At 39.6% G+C, this 20,226-nt stretch overlaps 1 protein-coding gene across 3 annotated transcripts in view; it reads left to right on the forward strand.

The window, feature by feature from the left end:
* SLIT3 (slit guidance ligand 3) overlaps window positions 1-20,226 on the forward strand; it is a 536,914-nt gene that overhangs the window by 442,358 nt on the left and 74,330 nt on the right. For all 3 annotated transcript variants that reach the window (XM_021410240.1, XM_021410241.1, XM_021410242.1), the window contains 5 exons: window positions 6,498-6,566; window positions 7,755-7,826; window positions 8,007-8,078; window positions 14,237-14,308; window positions 18,867-19,030. In XM_021410240.1, coding sequence (XP_021265915.1) covers window positions 6,498-6,566; window positions 7,755-7,826; window positions 8,007-8,078; window positions 14,237-14,308; window positions 18,867-19,030 — 449 coding nt within the window. The remainder of the gene's footprint in view (window positions 1-6,497; window positions 6,567-7,754; window positions 7,827-8,006; window positions 8,079-14,236; window positions 14,309-18,866; window positions 19,031-20,226) is intronic.

The following is a 20,226-nucleotide window of genomic DNA, read 5'->3' on the forward strand; positions in this document are numbered from 1 at the left end:
ACCTCAGCTCATGCTGCCTTTCTCATCTTCTGCCTTTCTCCACTTCTGCACTGTCAGATCAGCAACCTGCAAGCAGTGTGGGGGGGTGCCCCTGCCTCCCCCATAGCACAAAGCCACCAAGGACAGAGGTTGTGCCAAGGAAGGGACACAGTACGAAGAGCCTCTTGTCCTTGAAGCCTGCAGCTCCCCTTGTGGGAGGCCTGAAAGGTGATGGGATTCAGGGGAGCATTTCAGTGGGACTTTATGGATGTGCCAGTCTGGCATTTATAAACTTCATTCATTTACAAGGCACATTAGCTACAGTGTTTTTATTAAACTGCAGTGTGTTTTTATACAACGTGATTAAAAAAAAGAAAACACTGCCATGTATCCGGATAAACCAATCTGTTGTGGGCGAATATAACTTTCTCAGCAATTCTTTAACATTCTTTTAGAGGTCTTAAAATAACCTTGAAACAGGAATTCTTTCATTGTAACAGGCATTAAATACCAGTCTGAAAAGATGTATGTAGCTCTGACACGGACAAGTAGGGGAAAGGTTAGTGAGCGCTTGCTGGGTCGCGTTTCACTGTGCCACAGCTCAGCTGAAAGCACTGGCAACGTTTGCATGGTGCTGTGGAGACTTGGGCCCAACCCTTCCAACTTTCTTCCTGATTCTCAGCTCTGAATGCGGGCATCGACAGCAAATGGGACATCCATCGTCTCCCTCCTGTTTAAAGCTGGGAGTGGCAGGAGATGTACCTGTGTTTGGTTTGCACCCCATTGGGAGGAGGGACTGCCTTGGCAGGGAGTGCTTCCACATGGAATAGAGCTGGAGAGACCACTGCGTCTCCTGCCTTATAGATGGATGATGAACAAGAAATCTGTATTTCCCAGTGCTTCTTTCACAGAACCCATCATCATGGGGTTTTCAGCTTCCTAGGAATAGGGAAATAACATACTATTTCTTCCAAACTCCTTTATGAAATATATATACACATACTGCCTGCATTTTTTTCCTACTGTTTACTTGCTCTGAAGAGAAGCCTTCGTTCTTTGAACACAAGCACTTTTCTAGTCCAGAAATTCAACACATGTTTATGCAATGAGCTGGTCTGGAACTTAACCTCATTCCTGCTTTGTGTTTTAGGCTTTCTTTCCTTTTTTTTTTTTTTTTTTTTAAAGTCTGTTTGAACTAAGTTTCCCATGTTCTTTCCTTCTACATATTACTTCAGTGTGTGAGTGCTGGTCTTTTTTTCTGACAAATACACGTTCTATTTTCTAATACAGTCTTATCTGACAAAATCCCATTCCTTTTACAGACCTACAGCAAATAATTTGCACTGAGGGGAGAAGCTGAAGGCAATCATGTGAGCAGTGTCATCTCTAGACCCAGTGTTGTCACAGCACTGTGCTATATGAGAGCAGTGACGGGGTTGTTAAGCACCATCCATACATCACTGCTTGTGATTTATATTAATACATACTAATCTTTGCACTTGCTTTGGATGTTTCTCTCTTTACAAACCTCTCTCCTGCTTGTGTTTTTTCCTCCATGTGCTTTGTTCCTTTGCTTGCGAGCCTGGTCAGTCCCTTTTTGCACCACGCTTTTCCCCAGAGGCTGACTGATGAGGAATCCATCCAGCTGCCTTTCAGCTCTTCATTGCCTGCCTCTGGGCTGCTGCCTGTTCCAGCAAAGCAAAGCTCTCCCACTTGAAGGAATGGATAGGTCTATAGAAGAATATTCTAGTTGCAGTTCAAATATAGGACTGAAATCTGCAGCCATCTGTTTAGAGAAGTTAAATAGATTGGTAGTCTCAAATGATATTTTGCATGAGTGAGGAAGTTAGAGTGCATGTCAGAAAGGTGATTTTAGCATTAAGAGAATAAAGTTAAGTGTAACTTCAGGGCGTTCACTTTTCTCACAAATATGGTCACGTTTCTGTGTGTCAGCCGTGTGGGTTGTGGTCTGACATATGAGTGCAGCAAAATCCAGAGTCCAATTTTCCAAACCTTTCTTAAATTTCAGATCCAGACTCGTACCTGGATCAGTGCTTGAATTGTGTGTCTTCTCAGGAAACTGAATCTGAAGCTCTTAAAATTCATGTTTTGTGGATGTACGGTATCTGCACATATTTCATCTTTCACACCAGTTCTCTTCCAGGCCACCTTTTTCAGGAAATAAAACTTGCATCAAAATTTTAGGATATTGCATATCTGCATTAAAAGGTTTCGGCTATAACTTTTAGAGCTGCATAAAATTGCCAAGTATCTTTTTTTATATATAACAGTCTATATGGAATACTCAAAGAAATTAAAGAAAAGGCTTTGTGCTGTGTCAGTTATTGCCTAAGAACTGATTTCTCTCTCCTGTTTCTCCTTGTAGCACAGATTGCTGCTGTGAGCTCGACGTTATGGCTCAGTGGTCATTTCTGTAGAAAAAATGTCCAAGTAATTCAGATGGTTACATGATGCTTTTATCATCCTTTTTTTTTTTTGGTCATCTTTTATGCATAGTTCTGAATCTTTAATACATGAAGTCAGTACTTGTGGAAGGTGCTGGATGAGCCCCTGGGGGCTGCGGGCACTGGGCTCCAGGAGCCGGTGCAGATGGGGCAGGGGCGAGCAAGGCATGGCTGTGCCCACAGCACCAGCCCTCCTGGTCATGCAGGTTTCTGCCTTTAGCACTCCTGCAAGATTTTAGGAGTCTTTCCTTACATGTGGTTGGTGTCATTCTGTAAGAACATGAGCACGTGTTTTGTGTCGTTTTTTTTTCCTGTTTTCACTCTGGTAGTTACTTGTCTACAAGTCATTATTCAGACTCCAGGATTCTCAGCAGTATTCATGGGATAAAAAGCAATTTCCAATCTGATATATTAAACTGCAGAGTTTAGAGACTCTAAGAAGCAAAGGAGGTTGTTCTGAATACTAGTCAGCATGTCTGTGTTAAGGCACTAACACCCACTCTTGACTCTGTCTCTCTGTATATTAATAGCTTGACTCTGAGTGTTAAAATTAGATATAATTTTTTCATTCATGCCAGAATTTCTTTGCACACCAGATGCCATGTACATCATCTCATGTTGGCTAAGCATTAGAAAGAATTAAAAATTACAATCTTTCCTCCTCATTATTCTGTTGTTTTGGTTTTTCTGTTGTTGTTTTTGTAACTTCCTCCATGGTTAGATGTACACACAGAGTTTTGTAACTGGGCTCTGCCCCTATACTCTCAGGAATAATTCTGCTATTCACTAGATCCAGTTCCAACCCTCTTGCAGCTCCTGTACATCACCTTCAGCTGAGCCAGGGGCAGAGCTGCCGCTCCTGAATCTTCTCCTTGTTCTGACAGAGGCCTTGCAAGTGGGTGACAGTTCACCTGCAGCCGTTGTGTTCTTCGAATGCTGCAGCTCAGACCCTCCTCGTTCTTGGCATGTTCTTTCGTCCATAAGGCTCTAGTTATTTCAAATCCATTGCACTTAAATACTGTCAAAATGAATGCCCATTGCTTAGAAAATATTGCCTTTCTTTGTATAATGTAGTGAAAGGTTTAATGTTGGGGAATTGGTCTTCTGCATGCATGAGAAGTGCATGGTCAGTAATTTTTCAGTATAAATTTGTGTTCAGAAATTATACCACTAGTGTAAGTACTGCAGCTGTTTGCGAGCACATTTATGTAACCATCAAATTGTTTGCAGTACAAATCCTGTGCTATTCAAAGCAGATCTTCTGTGGGAGTTTAACTCGAGGAGCCGGCCTGTCTGTGTTAGTTGAAGGAGTGAAGCACTGGATTAAAATGCGCGCCATCAAGTTTTGATTTCACCAAAAAGCAGAATAGGCAAAAAACCCAAACTGGTCTACCCATCATCAGTTTGTTCAAATTGCAGACCATTTCATATTGTGATCAACAAGAGAATATCCTGAAAATGTATTTCTGAAGATTTCAATGCATTGCAAGAGTGGAGTCTCCTCCCCTAAATGAAAATCATATATTGCCTCCAAATATATAATGCATGACCTGCTTTTGATTTCCTTTGGAAATCCTTTTGATTGTATGCATGGAATATACACTGGAGACTTAACGTACCCTCGTACGTGGCTTTAGGATTTACAGACATTGTAGGATAAACGGGAAGGCACAGGCTCTCAGCAGCCCACTGCATCTGTAGCAGACCACAACTGGGGAAATGAGACACCATTTGCCCTTTTAAATAGTTAACACATGTGGTTAAATTGTGAGGATCTTCTGTGTAACAATTTACAGTGTGAATTTACACTACACCAAGCCACTCCATTTTCAAAATATTTTTTATCAAATTCAGTCAAAATTAGCAAGTGACTTTACACTTGCTGATTATGAATATCCGTAGGAGGTGTGAATGTGGCATAACTAATCCACACTGTGGTTTGGGATAACCTGCGGCAGCAGAACGGCCCTCACTCCTTTGCAAGGGTGAACTGTTTGCTGTATAATAGCAGCACTCGATGCTTGTGATCTTTGTGGACGCTCAACAGGTTTTCATTAAGGAAGGATTTTGCTTTTGGTTAAAAATTCAAAAGCCCGTAGTCCGGCTTGTCCAGCCTAATCCTAGCGGGATCTGGGTCAGCTCCACGTGCTCCGAGGTAACTCTGCCTTTACAGGACTGTGTGCGCAGGCAAAACAGAAAACCACAGTGCTGGGGATGGGAGAAAAGTGAGCTTTCCTCTTTGCTCATTTCAGAGCGAGGATTTTGCCTTTTATCGCTAGCACGCTCCAGTATCCAACAACTTGGGAGAAATTCCGCCTGGAGTAGCTCAGCTGAAAAGAGAGCTCAGGCAGCAGAAATGATGAGAGGCCATTATATCGAAATAAAAGGGGAAAATCAAAACGTGACAGTTGCAAAATGTGTTATGTAAAAAATTCTGTTAGTGTTTACAGTTTTTAAATGATGTAAAATAAAAATAAAACTTGTGGGAAACATTTCTTGGATTTAGTTTACGTAAATATCTCTGTGTTGTTACAGTTGGTGTAGAGAGGGAACATGCAGCACAGTAATAATCTGTTATTATTGTTGTTTACTCTAGTAAATGCAGAATAAGGAGGTCTGCTGCCAAAGACAAGAAAATTGTATGTGTGGGATACAAGTTCTTGCCGTGGGTTTGGCTTACATTCTGAGCAGCACACGGAGTGTTCTGGTGTCTGTGGGCTCCATTTCCTGGCCACGCATGGTAACACTCCAAACTGTACCACATCAGTGGCAGTGGTCTGCCTAGCTCAGGAAAAATGCCCTGACCTGTTCTGAGAGGAAGTAGTGTTTCATTTTCAGTCCCCACCTGTGCAGGGAGCAGAGCCTTCCTCCCACACTGCGCTTTCTGAGAAGGCCGGTTTGTTGCCTGGGTGGATGCGGCCTCTGGCAGGTATCTGAAGGACGGTGCCGTGGCACTGCCATGGCACGTTTCTGCTGGAGTCTCATTACTTCGGTAACTCCCAAAGATGCACTTTCATCCCCCCCCAAATAAAAAAATTAAACAAGGTTAAAGAAAAAAACTTCAGCTCTGTCTCTGCTGTTTGTAACAAAGAGGAAAAGACCTGTGCCCCATTGCTACCACGGGTCAGCTGTGGAATCTTCAGCACATGAGCTCTCTTCTGGGCTAACTTTTGGGAAGTACTGTATTTGTTCAGAGTTTTTCCTGTGATAACTGAATGTTTATATGTTGTCAGTGGAGTGAACCTGAAAAATCCAGGCACTGTTTTCCAGGAGAATGAGGACATAGGCTTATCCTTCACAGCTTCAGCCCACCTGTGCACGTTGCTGAACAGAGACACACTGAATGGTGCCTCAAGCTACTTGCACACTGTAAACACAAGCTGTTTTATTAAATATGCTTAGTTCTTGTGGGAGAGGCTTGCATTCAAAGAGAACTTCCTCTTTCATCTTCAGTTTGTACCAAGGTTTCCTCCTGCACCCATGTGCTTTGAAAAGAGAGAAGGGAGTGTATGCTGCAGGAGGAAATGGTGTAATTAATGTCGCATCAGAGCCATGGATATTTATGTTGACAATGGAATGAGTGAAACTTTTTGCAACACAGAGACCTGGCAATGAAGCTCTTTCTGTCTGTGCAAGGGATGTACAGGCACAGGACAAAACCCTTCCCACAGGTTCAGTCAGCACTCAGTGTTCTTGAGAGTCTTGTTAAAGGTAACTCTATGTAAAGGGCACAGTCCATACAATCCTTCTTCCCTTACTTCTTCATTTGCCATCTTAGAAGGACCAAGTGAACGTTTCCCTTTGCTGTGGGCCATGTATCTTTTATTTACTACCAAATTTTGAACAAAACCACCAGTAAACTACTGTCATGTTTTGCATAAGGGATAATTAACTTACGGAGGAAAAGTTCTTAGTTTCAAAGCAATGAATCAAAGACAATTTCCTTAGCGACTGACTTAAATTTGTATTTTCTTCATTCATGATGCAGATTGGGTGACGGGAGTCGTTGTTAACGTGTTTATATAACTGTTAAATGTGCTTTTTTTTTTCCAGATACCTGGAAGGAAACCACCTGACGGCTGTGCCAAAGGGACTCTCCGCCTTCAGGCACCTGACACTGATGTAAGATATGTGGTTTCAATGTCAAGAAACTCTGTCTGCACTGTGTTGTAGATGGAACATGAGAAATTACTGTGTGGGGGGAAAAAAACAAAATACAAAAAACAAAAACCATCTGTAATTTGAATTGGAAAGGAATTCCACAGCAGTGACTGCTACCAGTGATTGTTCCTGAAGAGCGGAGAAAGAGCGAGGTGACTGAGGGCACCACAGACCCTTCCTCTGCAGGAGCTTCCAGCATCTGCAGCAGGACGAACCTCTCGTGAGGGCTGCTGCTGTACCACTTGGCAGATTTATCTGTGCAAAGCTGTAAAGGTCATTAGCAGAGGAGACAGCATTAATTTGTTCTAGTTGAGGTAGTATTTATAATGCAACAGTAATGAAAATTTACATAGCTGTTTTTGCTGTGAGCAGTCATACAGATAGAAACACGGCTAGAGTTCAATGAGTAAATTGTTATCCTGAAATACACCAGAGCAAAATTTCTTGGCTGAAATATTTATCAGAATTTTTTTAATCAGCTGTAGATACTCAAGTCAAATAGGCAGAACAATAACAGGCAAATATATATATACATATATATGGAGTGGAAAACTGGAATCATCTGCTTTAAAATAATATTTTATTTGGAAACATCTCTAATTTTATTTTTCAAGGGAGAGCAACAACAAAATAAAATGTTCTATTTGAGCCTAAAAGACTATTTTGAAATGAAAAATGAAATTCCTGTTGTTTCTAGCTGAAGCAAAGCAAACTCCTTTCCCATCTTTTATTTAGTCCATTTATTCCAAAGTGACCATTCTTTTTACACAGCATTGTTCTAGTAGCTGTCAGTGTTAAGAGCGTATGGAAATTGTATGCCTGTAATAAATTGAAAAGCAAACTGGTACAGCAGATATTCACCCATGCTTGTATAATCTATTAATTTATCCTTCTCCTCTGAAAATGTTGCTTTTACTAGTTTTTTTAATGCTGTGTGGTAGAAATATGCCTTACTGAAAAGTCCAAGGTTTTTATTGAGAAAATGTTCTGATGTGACTTGCTTTTAGAGCTTAGTCAAAGTCGGTTAGAAAATACTATATCATTTGCTAATGTTTGACTTCTCAAATGCCTCAGTCATTTTGCTGTGCACATATTAGGTAACCTTTAAGAAGACTAATTTCTAAAGCGATATTTTCTTTATTTCTTCAGTGATTTGAGCAACAACAGCATAAGTGTATTGGCCAATTATACCTTCAGCAACATGACCCAGTTATCAACACTGTAAGTAGCCCAAAATTTTTGAAATTTGAATTGCTTTTCAGACACCATCTCAGATGTTAAACAGTTACTATATACCTTGTGACTCAAGCATGTGGCTTTGCATGCTTCTTCATTGTTGAAGTAACAGCGGAATAATCAAAGAAAATACAGTGTTGTAACTGTGTTCTCTCATTCTCGCAGCATCTTGAGCTACAATAGACTTCGGTGCATTCCAGTCCACGCGTTCAATGGGCTCAGGTCTCTTAGAGTGCTGTAAGTACTTTTTCAGTGCAGCTGAGTTGCAGCTTATTAAAATGCTGTTGATGGCAGGGAGGTTTTTAATGAGCAGATGGCTTTCACTTGATTCAGTAGTCATAAATACTTTCATGCAATTAGCTTCAGTGTACTTGTACTTAGGTGCAATATGTCCAGTGATGACTAGAGCAGGTGAGCGCTAAACCTGGAAAAGAAGCAGTTACATATTTGCAGGATGAATGCCTTTTCTCTGATAGGTCAGGGACAAGAACTATCATGGAAACAGGCCTCCAAGAGGCTGCACAGAGTCTGTCACTCCTACTTGAAAAGTGTTTGGGTATCTCACAGGAAAGGACTTTTCTCTTTGCTTGTGAGAACCGATCATGTTTTAGAGTGTAAGTTTACACTGGATGCATCAGCAAATGCAAGTGGAAGAAGTTTCACCTCATGGTGACAGAAGTGTGTCATTATGAACTGTCCACGTTGGTTTCTTTCCCTGGAGATCTTTTTCTCCTGTCTTCTTTTCTGCTGTAGCTGCTTCCAGAAGCTTTCTGTGGATTGAGCAATCTGCTTACATACTCCTCTGAAAGTTATCTTCTTTCCATAGTCTTTGAGTGTTGGCTGAGGGCCTGTTCCTTACAGAAAGCAGCCCTCCGCTGCTTTTCTTAGGCATCTGCTAGAGTAACTCCTGCTTCAGTCTTCTTTTTACTGAACTCCCCATCTGCCCATCAGAAGCTCACCCCGAGTTCACTTTGCTTGGTTCTTTGTGTGGATGTGTGACGCCATGCACAGTTATCAGGACAAGGTGGAGAAGCAACCATCCTCCCTACTGCCCAGCAAAACAAGTGGGTTGTCATTACTTGTATGGTAACCTGGAAGCAAAAAAAATAAAATAGCTCATCTGTGATGTGATTCTTTGGCATGCCAGCGGGGAAACCTTCAAACACTACATGGTCAGGACAGAGAAGTTGAATAGCATGTCCTGAGTGCTTTGAAACTTCATATTCATGTTTTCTTTTTTTAAGTTAGGGTTCATTTACATACAGAAGCATCTGTGTATTTAAAGAGCAATGGTTGCTGTGCACTGAATCCCAAAGTGTGGAATCAAGCTGTCAACGCAGGAGGTACCACAACTGTGGAAGATATAGGGCAGTGCTATTCAGCAGAGCTCTTCTACTGTGGTGTAAGTGGTAAAATAGATATCTAGGTTTCAGCCTCCTAACTTATGAGACAGATTTAGATTACCAGCTTTCATTGTTAAAAACAAGAAAGATACATGATTTGGATTTGTTATTTTAAGTTTGGCTTGGGACTCTGATTTCTACTGCACTACGATGGTCACATCTGAACTGTTACATGAGTCCTGACATTCAGCCATATATGAATATATTCAGTCTCATGGCCAAATAAATTATTCCAGATGGAACTGTCTTCTGGCCTGCTTCTGATATGCAGGCTAGCTTGATTAAAGCTAGTTTGGGATTCTCTACAACAAATTAGAGTGTAGATATACCCTGTCTCGCTCTTTCCAATAGCTACAGTTTGTCTTTTTACTTTTACTCTTGCAGACCATGTATGGACAGAAACAAAGGGCATTATTTTGAGTATCAGCTGTAATCTTTTGGCTTTCTTAAGTGATCTACTAATCAAATTGCAAATATCTTCCTTCTCCAAGGGAGAAGCCCCCCTTGTCTTGCACAGAGCAGCATGAGTGAAATGAAGCCTGAATGGGAATCTCTGTCCGCTCATTGCATTTGGAAGCCTCCAGATTGATTTGATTTATTATGGCCCACAAAACTCTGGTATCAGCTACAACTTTTGCCACATGTCATCTACGTTGTTATTAAAAATCGATTCTCCAGGGAGAAAATGGGCTTCCGAGTGATAGTGTGCAATCTGTTACTGTCAGTTATTTATTATCCATATTCTCAAAAGAATGTAAAAGAGAAAACATCAGCAATACAATTTTCACATTTTAATTTTTTTTTTTTATAAAAAGAATATAGATATCTCATTACCTTTGGCAGTGCTTGCCTTTGAAAGTTAACCTGACCTTCTCACACAAGCTTCAGTGTCTTCCAAATTCCTTATGTTTTCTTTACTTTTTGACTCTCTAGAGTAAGTGAAGTAAATACATATTTGAAAATCAGACTAATCACGCAGGTATGATGAAACTGATCTCTGATAGATATCAGGTTCTGTCCTCTGTCTCTTACACTTTTCAGCACAAGCCCAGTTGAGAAAGGGGCAGAGTCAAAATGTTTATGTTTAAGCCTGAATATATATCAGCGTTTTCATAATCAGGTCTTCAATATTTGCCTGGATGATCCAGGCAAAGATGGCAGCCAGAGTGTGCTGAGGAGCAATTTCAACATCTTAAATTTTTATGATTTTTTTTTTCAAAAGGAAAAGTTTATATCAGTATGCTTTTCCACCAAGACTATTGCAATGAAAATTTTTGATTTTCTTCTCCGAAACTAGTCCTTTCAGAAGCTTAATATTAACAGATTTTAAAAGGTGAGAGATTGAAACAAAGGAATTATAAATGTTAGAACTCTCTGGTTGTCCTGAACTGATTATTTTTATTCTTTGACAGTGTTGTAACTTACAACATTTTGTACCCCTTTAATTTGGAGGGAAAGTCCAGAAATAGAAATAGTTTATTAGATCACTAAGCAATTTTCCATGTTGTATTCATGGAAAAATTTCTAAATGAGCTACAAAATATTCTACTAAAATGAGATGTTCCAGTTTTACTGAAAAATGATGGATTGTTTACTGGAGTTCAAGAGCTCACATTTATTTAGAGAAGTGCTGTAGTTCAGAGCTCACACAAACATAGTAGTATATGTGATGAGAAAACTACTGCACATACTCTTCAGACAAAACCTTGGAACCAACTTCCATGTTGGATGTTGCACTGAGTTGACCTAATAGAAATATTAATTGTCTTCGTTGTTGTTTGGCGGTTTTTTTTGCATCATAGAATGACTGTTTGTAGCTATTCTGCAAGTTCAGCCAAGCTTTTAGCCAGACTTCTGTCTTTACAGAGTAGATTGTTCTTTACTAAAAAAGTGTATTTATAGTTACCTAATGTTACGAGACAACAGGTTGGGAAAGAGGACCAGGGGACAGCTGGGGGGTTTGTTGTTGCTGCTGTTTTGTTTTTTTTTAAGAAGAAACAAAAAATAAAACAGAAACGCATAAGCATGTTCTTAGTTGATATCTTTTTCTCAAGACACAGAAATAAATTAGATTACACGAGGAAGAAAGTTTTTGTTTGAGGAATTCAGGTGTTCTGTTACTGCGTTCTGAGAGGAAGCCCCCATCACCTTAAATTCACTCTCTGATTTTTTTACTGATATTTAGACAAGAAGATACCTGGAAGTTGTGCTTTTGGGGGAGAATACATGCATGCATGTGCTTTAACTTTCCAAATGTTTGGGATTTTAATTGAGCTCTTGCTCAGAATGTGTTTGTGTTGTTGATCCAACAAGAAAAAAAAATCATTGTTCTGCTGAATTCTCCTGTCACTGAGGTTCTTATAGCTTTTAGCATTTATCATTTCATTTTAGCTGTATGGGTGGAGGTATTGCTGACATTATTTTTTCATTAAAATGCAGTCACTTGCATCCATGGAACATACCTCAGTGTTTGAGGTACGTAGTAAAGCCCTTCGTTAAACATGGGTTTATGTTTTTGATGTTTTACCTTCTTAAAGGTAAATGACTTTGTCATTCTTCAGCTTCTCTTGCAAAAGGATTCCAAGACATTTTGTTTAGGAAGGCAAAAACACACGTTCACAGAATAAAGACAACTGATATGATGTGAAGATAAACTGAAGTTCTGCTCTCTGTTCAGAGGGCACTTGCACATCTTTAAGTAGTTTAAAATGTCAGAACATAGGTTATGAGATTATTCTTATTTAAATGAAGGAGGATGCATTTTTCTGATAATTTCTTGACCAGGCCTGATCTTGCACCCTTGCACCAACATAAACATATCAGAGCTGTTTGTGTATGGCTTTGCCATTGTCAGTCTGTACAGAATTGGAGAGTGTGCTTTATCTGGAGTTCCTGTGTGGGACTTCACATCCTTCCTGTTCCTGTTTGAATGAATTTCTTGGAGATTCATTCTTACTTACGCATGCCAAGCATTACTAATAATAGCCAAACTAGATCTGCTTGGAAGAAATTCAGGATGGTGGAAAGGGAAGCTTTTGGTATTCTCGTGTCAAGAACTGTAAGAAAAATCCCAGCAGGACAACTCTGCTGTAGTTTTTGTGGTTTCATGCCCCGTAGAAAAGTTTTGCATTAGAATGAGAATGGAAACTGCAGCTGCAGTGAGCCGCTGGGAAACGTGATCGCGGTAACATTGCTTATGCTCACATAGCTCACAGCCTCCATGGCTGGGCCCAGGCTTCCAGAACACAAGACAAGGGGCATCTTCCTCTGAGGAGCATGGCTTTTCTTGCTGTGTGTGTGTTGGTGGAAGGCAGTGTGGAAAGGTTAAATTCATAAGAGTTCTAAGGCATCACACAGATCCTGGTGAGGTTCATAGTGGTGTTAGGGTGAAGAAAGGAAAAAAGGATGCAAAAAGAGATGCTTTTACTTTTATTTGGGGCTATTGTGTATTTCCATGGGCCCAGATATTTAGCCTTTTCACCATTTCAAGCATCTATACTGTTAAAAAATTCAAAATCACCAAGCAAACTAGAGAACTTGAGGGAAGTTGCTGCTACAAACCTGACACACAGCAGGTTTCTGTGTTCTGCCCTCTTCTGCCACATCTAGAGCATATATGGTACTGGCTGGTCCTGGGACAGAAGATGTAAAGCATACAGCAATTTGCCATCGGTGATGCAGTCGGGGGAGAATTATAAAAAAAAATTGGTTTTAAAATGTTGATGTGATTTACCTTTGCAACTTCTCTGCCAACTTTTGTTTGAGAAAAGGCTATTGAGATCCAGTGACACTGACTCCTTTTGAGTTCTTTCTGCCTGTTACTGTGTGAAGTATTAAGCTTCCAGGCAGTGACACAGAAAATAGAAAAGTTACATAAATGTTTATCTATGCTGTATTTTGCCAGATAATTATCTAGTAAGGCATAGGATGAGCAGTTAAACAGTTGTTTCTATTTATGTAAAAAACAAAATTTTACATGATCACGTATCTTCTCTGGTGCACTTTCTAGATAGTTTTTGCGTAACCATCACCTCCAGCATCTGCTCCCCTCCTGCAGTCTGTCACAATCATATGCTGCTGCCTGTTTTCCCATCTAAACATAGCCCTGGTGCTGCAAGCTCTTCCACTCTATCTGCCTGCTACTCATGGTGGTGTCCGATTCTGTAGCCGGGATCTCACTTGCAATTGCAATGAAAACCAGAAGTAATCACAATTAATGGTTTTTACTCTTAGGTCTGCTACTTTGAATACAAGTATTGTGCTCAACAAGCTGCAGGAAAAATCTTTCCATTGATGCTTGCCTGAGTAACATATGCATAAATATATTTCTTAGAAAAGAGATAGTGTGTCTACTGAAATTGTCCTGGAAGCAGTGGAGAACATTTTCACAAAGATCCTGAAAGCCTTGATAGAAAAATATTTGTTTCTTTATTCAGGATTAATGGTGCCCTAAAACAACTAATTTCAAGTATTTTCACTGGTAACATAAATATATTTGTCAAACAGACTTCTAAGATACCACACAAAAAAGGTATTCTCAACTGTAAGAATGGAAAACTAGAATGTGAAAGTGCAGATATATTTGCCCTCATGGACCCTTGCTCTCTCCTAGGGTTTCTCTGAAGTCAATATTTAATTTAACTCTCGCATTTCTTATTTTCCCTCTTCTGTTTTCTTTGCGTTTCCAGCTAATGGGATTCTATAAAAGAATTACAGGTCTGTATGTGAGGGTCTGCTTGTCATCAATACACTTTCAATAGTATAAATAGTGTATCACCTTTTTAATTTAAAACATTAGTCACCAACAGTTCTGATTGTATCATTGTTTTAAATGTCAACATCTAGAAGCAGCATGGAAGCTTGTGAGTTGTGAAGCTTGTAGAAACTCACAAGGAAGGAAAATTAAGTATCATTCGTAAGCACCAGTTCCCTCACTTCTGAGGAGCAGACCGTACTGTGGTTTGAATCCTTCCTGCTTCTCCACTTTTCTAGGACGCTCCATGGGAATGATATTTCCAGTGTTCCCGAAGGTTCATTCAACGACCTGGTGTCCCTGTCCCATCTGTAAGTACTCCTACGTTCTTCAGTTTTAGACTTATAAAACACTACAGATCGTTACAAATTTCAGATTGTATAGCTATTCTGTTCTTCCTGCGTAGTTTCCATATTCTGCTCTGGATATTCACAGAGCAACTGTTCAAAGGAAATAAAATAAATATTAGAACCTGTTGTTATTAGTTACCAAAATATTTTCTTAAGGAAAACCAAATGAGCAAATGTGACAATTTCCTCTTCTGCGGACTTTGTGTTTAAGGCTTTCTTTCAGCATTGTCTATGTGAAATGCAAAGTGTGTTATGGTCTGAGACAGAGACAGGAAACCTCCCACAAAGAGCAAATATCAAGCAAATGTGAATACAGTGCTTAATAAGTGTCATATGTTTTGCATACTGAAATGTTGTCAGTGCATGAACTTGATGAATCACTGCTTCAGACAATATATATTTAATCGTAGGGAAATGGGTCAAATCACAGTATTAATACTCGTAATTTGTATAAAATAATTAAAATTTAGTAAAAGTCTCAGGTATTTCAAGAGATTATTTGGATTAGTGGAGGTCCAGGATCTTTTTAAATGCAATTCAATTGATGGAAGAACTGTAAAAGACAAACAGCTGTAAGAATTATGAAACAAACATGGAGCTAACAGTCAGTGCCAAAATAGTGGACACAAAATGTGAGATAATGTGTGATGCTACACATGATGTGTGTGCATGTGCATGTGTACATTTAACATAATTTATCTGTTTCTTAGACCTTAAACATGCCCTCCAGAAAACTTACTGAACACAACAGCACTGTTATCCAGAAAATGTGAAAAACACAAATATTTACTGGATAGCAAATACGTCCTTGGGCTGTGATTTCTGTGCAAAGCTTTCTATCTCAGTCTTTTTATAGACAAAGAAGAGTAAACATATCTCAGACTGGTACAGATAGAAATAATATATGAGCAACTTAGGGAATGTCAACTACAACTGAGAAATAACCTCTCAGTTTCAAACTTAAACCCTGGCACCTCAGTCAAAGAAAATACTCATCTTGCGCAAAATATATTTCATTGTCATGTTCCCAGCATAGTAAAGCCATTTTCTGTGTTGTTTTGGAGTGAAATTTGACAGAGCCAAAGCCCTGAATCACCTTTTGGAATGCAGTGACACCTTCCATACAGGGAGTCTGGCTTCTGAGGGTATTTTTAGAATGCATGAGATAAACATACCATGCCCCATTTGTTTGGACTGTCCTCAGGGTTCACTTTAAATGAAGTGCAGACAAAATTTTCCTGGGTAAACCATTCACCTTAGGGAGCGATAAAAACCTCTTTGGTCCAATACAATCACTGCAGTCTGTCTGTTTAGATGTATGTGCTGCCAGAAATGTAAAATACACAAAACACAAATGAACAGTAATAAATAGGAACCATAAAATAAATAAGACCTGTCTGGGGTGTAATTTGCACAGCTGAACAATTTAATTTTACAGTACAATTGTGCTCCCCAATTTCTTGAAGAGGATGCGGTGTGATCATCTGAAACTTTCAGCAACCGCAATGATCTTGCTAGATGTTAGGCTTTTCACAAGCCAGAAAAAGCTGTGCTTATTCAAAGTCATATAGATTTGCAAATAAATTCTTTTTGTGTTCTCCTGATACCAAGATCTTTGAGGAGAAAGCATGTGCTTGGAGTAATTTTTAAATGGTATTAGAAGTTGCTACTCATCAAACTCATAACTCCAGGAGAGCAAAACTTGGTGTTAAATTTACAAGCTGTATGGCTGTGGGTAGGACGGGTATTAGGGCTGAAGGAAGCTGACCACCAGGGTACTGAGCTGGATATTTTTCTAGCAGAGACAGAAGAATTGGTTTCAGTCAGTCTTTTGTAATAGATTTTAAATGGTTTGCAATTGGAAGAATAAAACTGACATCTAGATACTTTAATCACTTATTCCAATGCTGTTTAAAGCTTAAGAGATTACTAGTAAATACTGAATTTCCTTTACGTTGCAAATATATTATCTGAATGTAGCTGTTATAACAACCTGTAACAGATAAACCTCACTAAAGACAGAGAAAAGTTTATATGTGGTATTATATACACTGTTCTGTTTTGAATTTACAACTTTATTTACTTGAATCACATAATTGTCTATTTAAGCCATGACTATGCTAATTTGTTCAGTCCAGGGTAATGATAAAAATGTTAAAGTACTAGTGAAGGACCATGTATATTAATATCTAAAAAGAACTCAAAATCCGTTGGGGCAAAACAGAACTTCTCAGTTAGGTCAGTTCTCACGTATGCTGTCCTCTCATCTCTGTCCATTCGGTGATATATACAGCTCTGTAACCAGTTTGATTTGCCAAATACTGCCATGCTCCAGGGACTTCACAAAGAAACTCTTCTTAATTGTGCACAGCAGGTCTTTTTCTCGGACATGTTACTGATAAACAGCTCAGATTCCTGATCCTCTTGAATCATCTCGCCTTTACTTAATAGCTGTGTTAGTTATCAATAAATGAAATCAAATGAAATAAGCAGTCCCCACGTAGCACTCTTTATCTTCACATTATCTTGGCTAATTATTCATAAAATAACAGAATGGCTTAGTTGGGAGGGGCCATAAGGACCATCTACTTCTAGTTCAAACCCCTTGCTGTGGGCTGGTTGCCACCCCAAAGATCAGGCAGCCCAGGGCCCCATCCAGCCCGGCCCAAACGCCTCCTGGGATCTGGCACCCACAGCTTCTCTGTGCAGCCTGTGCCAGTGCCTCACCACTCTCTGAGTGTAAAATTCCCTCCTAACATCTAATCTAAATCTCCCCTCTTTTATTTTAAAGCTGTTCCCCCTTGTCCTATCACTATCAGAAGTTGGCAGAACAGAAATATTTGCACCATGTTTTGAAAATGCTGCTGGAGATATTTTATTACAGCACAAGATATTTTTACCTCCTTCAAATAGTGTGGTATAGTGGGCAAAAAAATAAAGTGCGTATGTCAGAACACACAAATGAGAATATAATAATGCACAATAGATCTGAGAAATAGAAAAAGAAAAAAATAAGTGAACAGAAAGATACATGTGATAATTTCTGTAGTTGTACAATAATGTTATTGGTAATCAGTTCTAGTGACTATAGGGCACCTTTATTTCCAATGTACTTTATGAAGATTAATTAACACGGGTAACTGGGCTTAAATTATCCTCCCACTGCTGTTTTATATATTGCAGTTGCTCAGTGCTGAAGTTAATTTCTGGGTCCAAATTTCACTGCTGTATTTTGTTTGACCTTGGACAAGTGAGCTGGTTGATCACAGTTACAGGGTTACAGGGTCAAAAAGTCAACTGAGTAGTTTTTTTCCCATTGTAAGCAACAGAATCACACAGAAGGAATGGATAGATATTTTTTAATACGGTGCTTTAGTACACATTTAATTTTGATGAATGAGCGCTAGACAGAGTTTGAACCTATGAACCTTCATTATGAATCTGTCTAGGGCACAGTGGGTTCATTAGTCACTCCAGTAGAAATGTATCAACAAATTTACTGAGGTTTTTATCGTAATATCCTGTCTGATATTTTTATTCAAAAGAAGATTATGTTTAAAATACCATGTTAAAGATTGTTTTTAACATATGTAAAGTCTAAAACACAAATTGAATTATTGGTTTCTTAAGTATCTCTTCCTCATGCTGATCTGTAACTATTTAGTTTATTATTTTCCCATTGCAGTTCAGGTGTTGCACAGCTAAAGCCTTTCAGCAAAATAAATGCAGTCTTCCAACATACATTTCTTCACACGTCCAGAAATTAATAGTTTCTAGACTGATTTTTCTAAAGTTTGACCTTTATTTATCATTGACTCATTGCCTAAAATGACACTTGAGAAAGAAATAGTCTAAATGAGTAAAGACAGCACCTAAATTTAAGGTAAAAAGGGTTTTGTTTTTTGTTTTTTGTTTGGTTTTTTTTTTTGGATAGATCTCCATTCATAATGAAAAAGTTTTGTGAATTATAATTACACTATTTGAATGCATCTGCTTCAACCATGTGATGTCACTCAAGAGATGGGTTAACCTGCAGATGTGTTTTCAAAGCTGTAAACAAGCTTCACAGACACCAGGTTGCAGTTTTGAAAATAGGGGTATCCTCTGTATGCATGACTCATCGAGTGAGTCATCTGGTCCAAACTAAATAGCACAGTTCACTGGCTCATGAAGGCCAAAGAGTTAAATAAAAGAAACCAACCTGGAAAATTCTGTGAAAGCAATATATCTCTCGACATTTCTCAAGCACAAGTTTTTGAAAAAGTGATTTATTGTTTGAAAAGGAGATTTGTTGTTAAGTATTTATACAACCTCTGTAACTAATGATGAAAAGAAAGAAAAGGAGGAGGAATACAGGGGGAGATAATTCTTGAAGACTTTCTGAATATTTAGAAGATTTATTTCACACATTTTGAAATAAAGCATTCTAGTACAAGAGTAAAATGTACCGCATTGAGATAAGGTATGCTATATTTTCTTGCAAATCAAAATAACTATTTGTTTTTTTTCTTACAACTAGGGCTCTAGGTACCAACCCTTTACACTGTGATTGCAGCCTCCGCTGGCTTTCTGAGTGGGTAAAGGCAGGGTACAAAGAGCCGGGAATAGCCCGCTGCAGTGGGCCAGAAGCCATGGTGGACAGGCTGCTGCTCACAACTCCAACTCACCACTTCCAGTGCAAAGGTAGGTGCAAGCTGGAAGAGTGTTGTTTCCTATTGCTTTTCCTACTATACAGCTCTTTATTTTTATACTCTTGCAAGCTGTTTGGCATTAAAGTAAGTTTGGGAAGAGTTGCCTGGCTTTCTTTTATTGAACCATCAGATTGCATTCAAGTTGCGTTTTGAAGTGTTCTTTCACAGAGTTCAGTTAACTGCACTGCTGGAAGGAAAAACAGCAAGCCTCCAAAGAGTTAGCATTGCTGTTGTTAGCACCATATTATGTAGGAGCAAATTAGCATAGAGGATATTGTTACGTAGTTGAACAAATAAATTGTTATTGGCCTTCTACCCCCCCAGACAACTTTGGTAAAATAAGGGTCATTTTAAAATACAGACCTCTCTAGTTTCTATGTACATACATTTGAAAACTGAGAATTCTTGCGGAAAGCAGATATTTACCAAAATAACATTTTTATTTGAAGATACACAAACAACTTTATGTCCTCACCAGCTCTGTATCAGAAATTGTATATTCTGGAAAATCTTTAATGTCTGAATTTACTGTACGTTCAGGAGAGGGCTGAAGTGCAGCTGTTAGCAATTAGGTGCTGTCATGGACAGGATTACTGTGCATTAGGGAGCAGTCAGTAAAAGATAAGGAGTACATTTTCTTGTGGAGAAAGTAAATAGTATATTGTTGAGTGTAGGGTAAGTAAGAGTCATACATTCTTATTGTAAAGGGAGCTCTGGAGGTTTGTACAGGTTGCCACAAAGTACATGAAAATCAGAGAATCACAGAATATGCTGAGTTGGAAGAGACCCACAGTGCCCATCGAGTGCAGCTGCTGCCTCCACACAGGACCGCCCAAACCCGGCATCTGCGGCAGCTCGGGGCCGCGCCCACCGCCCTGTGGGGCAGAGCCTTTCCCTCACCCCCAGCTGCCCCTCCCCTGACGCAGCCCCACCCCGTTCCCTCGGGCCCTGTCGCTGTCACAGGGAGCAGAGCTCAGCGCTGCCCTCCGCTCCCTGTGAGGAGCTGCAGCCGCCATGAGGGCTGCCCTGAGCCTGCTCTGCTCGGGGCTGAGCAAACCCAGTGCTCTCAGCCGCTCCTCACACACTGGGCCCTCAGACCCCTCCGCATCTCCGCAGCCCTCCTTGGGCCGCTCTCTAACAGCTCTATGTCCTTGCATTGTGGCTCTCAGACTGCCCGCAGTGTTGAGG

The sequence above is a fragment of the Numida meleagris genome, chromosome 12 (genome assembly GCF_002078875.1).
Source record: "Numida meleagris isolate 19003 breed g44 Domestic line chromosome 12, NumMel1.0, whole genome shotgun sequence".
Lineage (NCBI taxonomy): Eukaryota > Metazoa > Chordata > Aves > Galliformes > Numididae > Numida > Numida meleagris.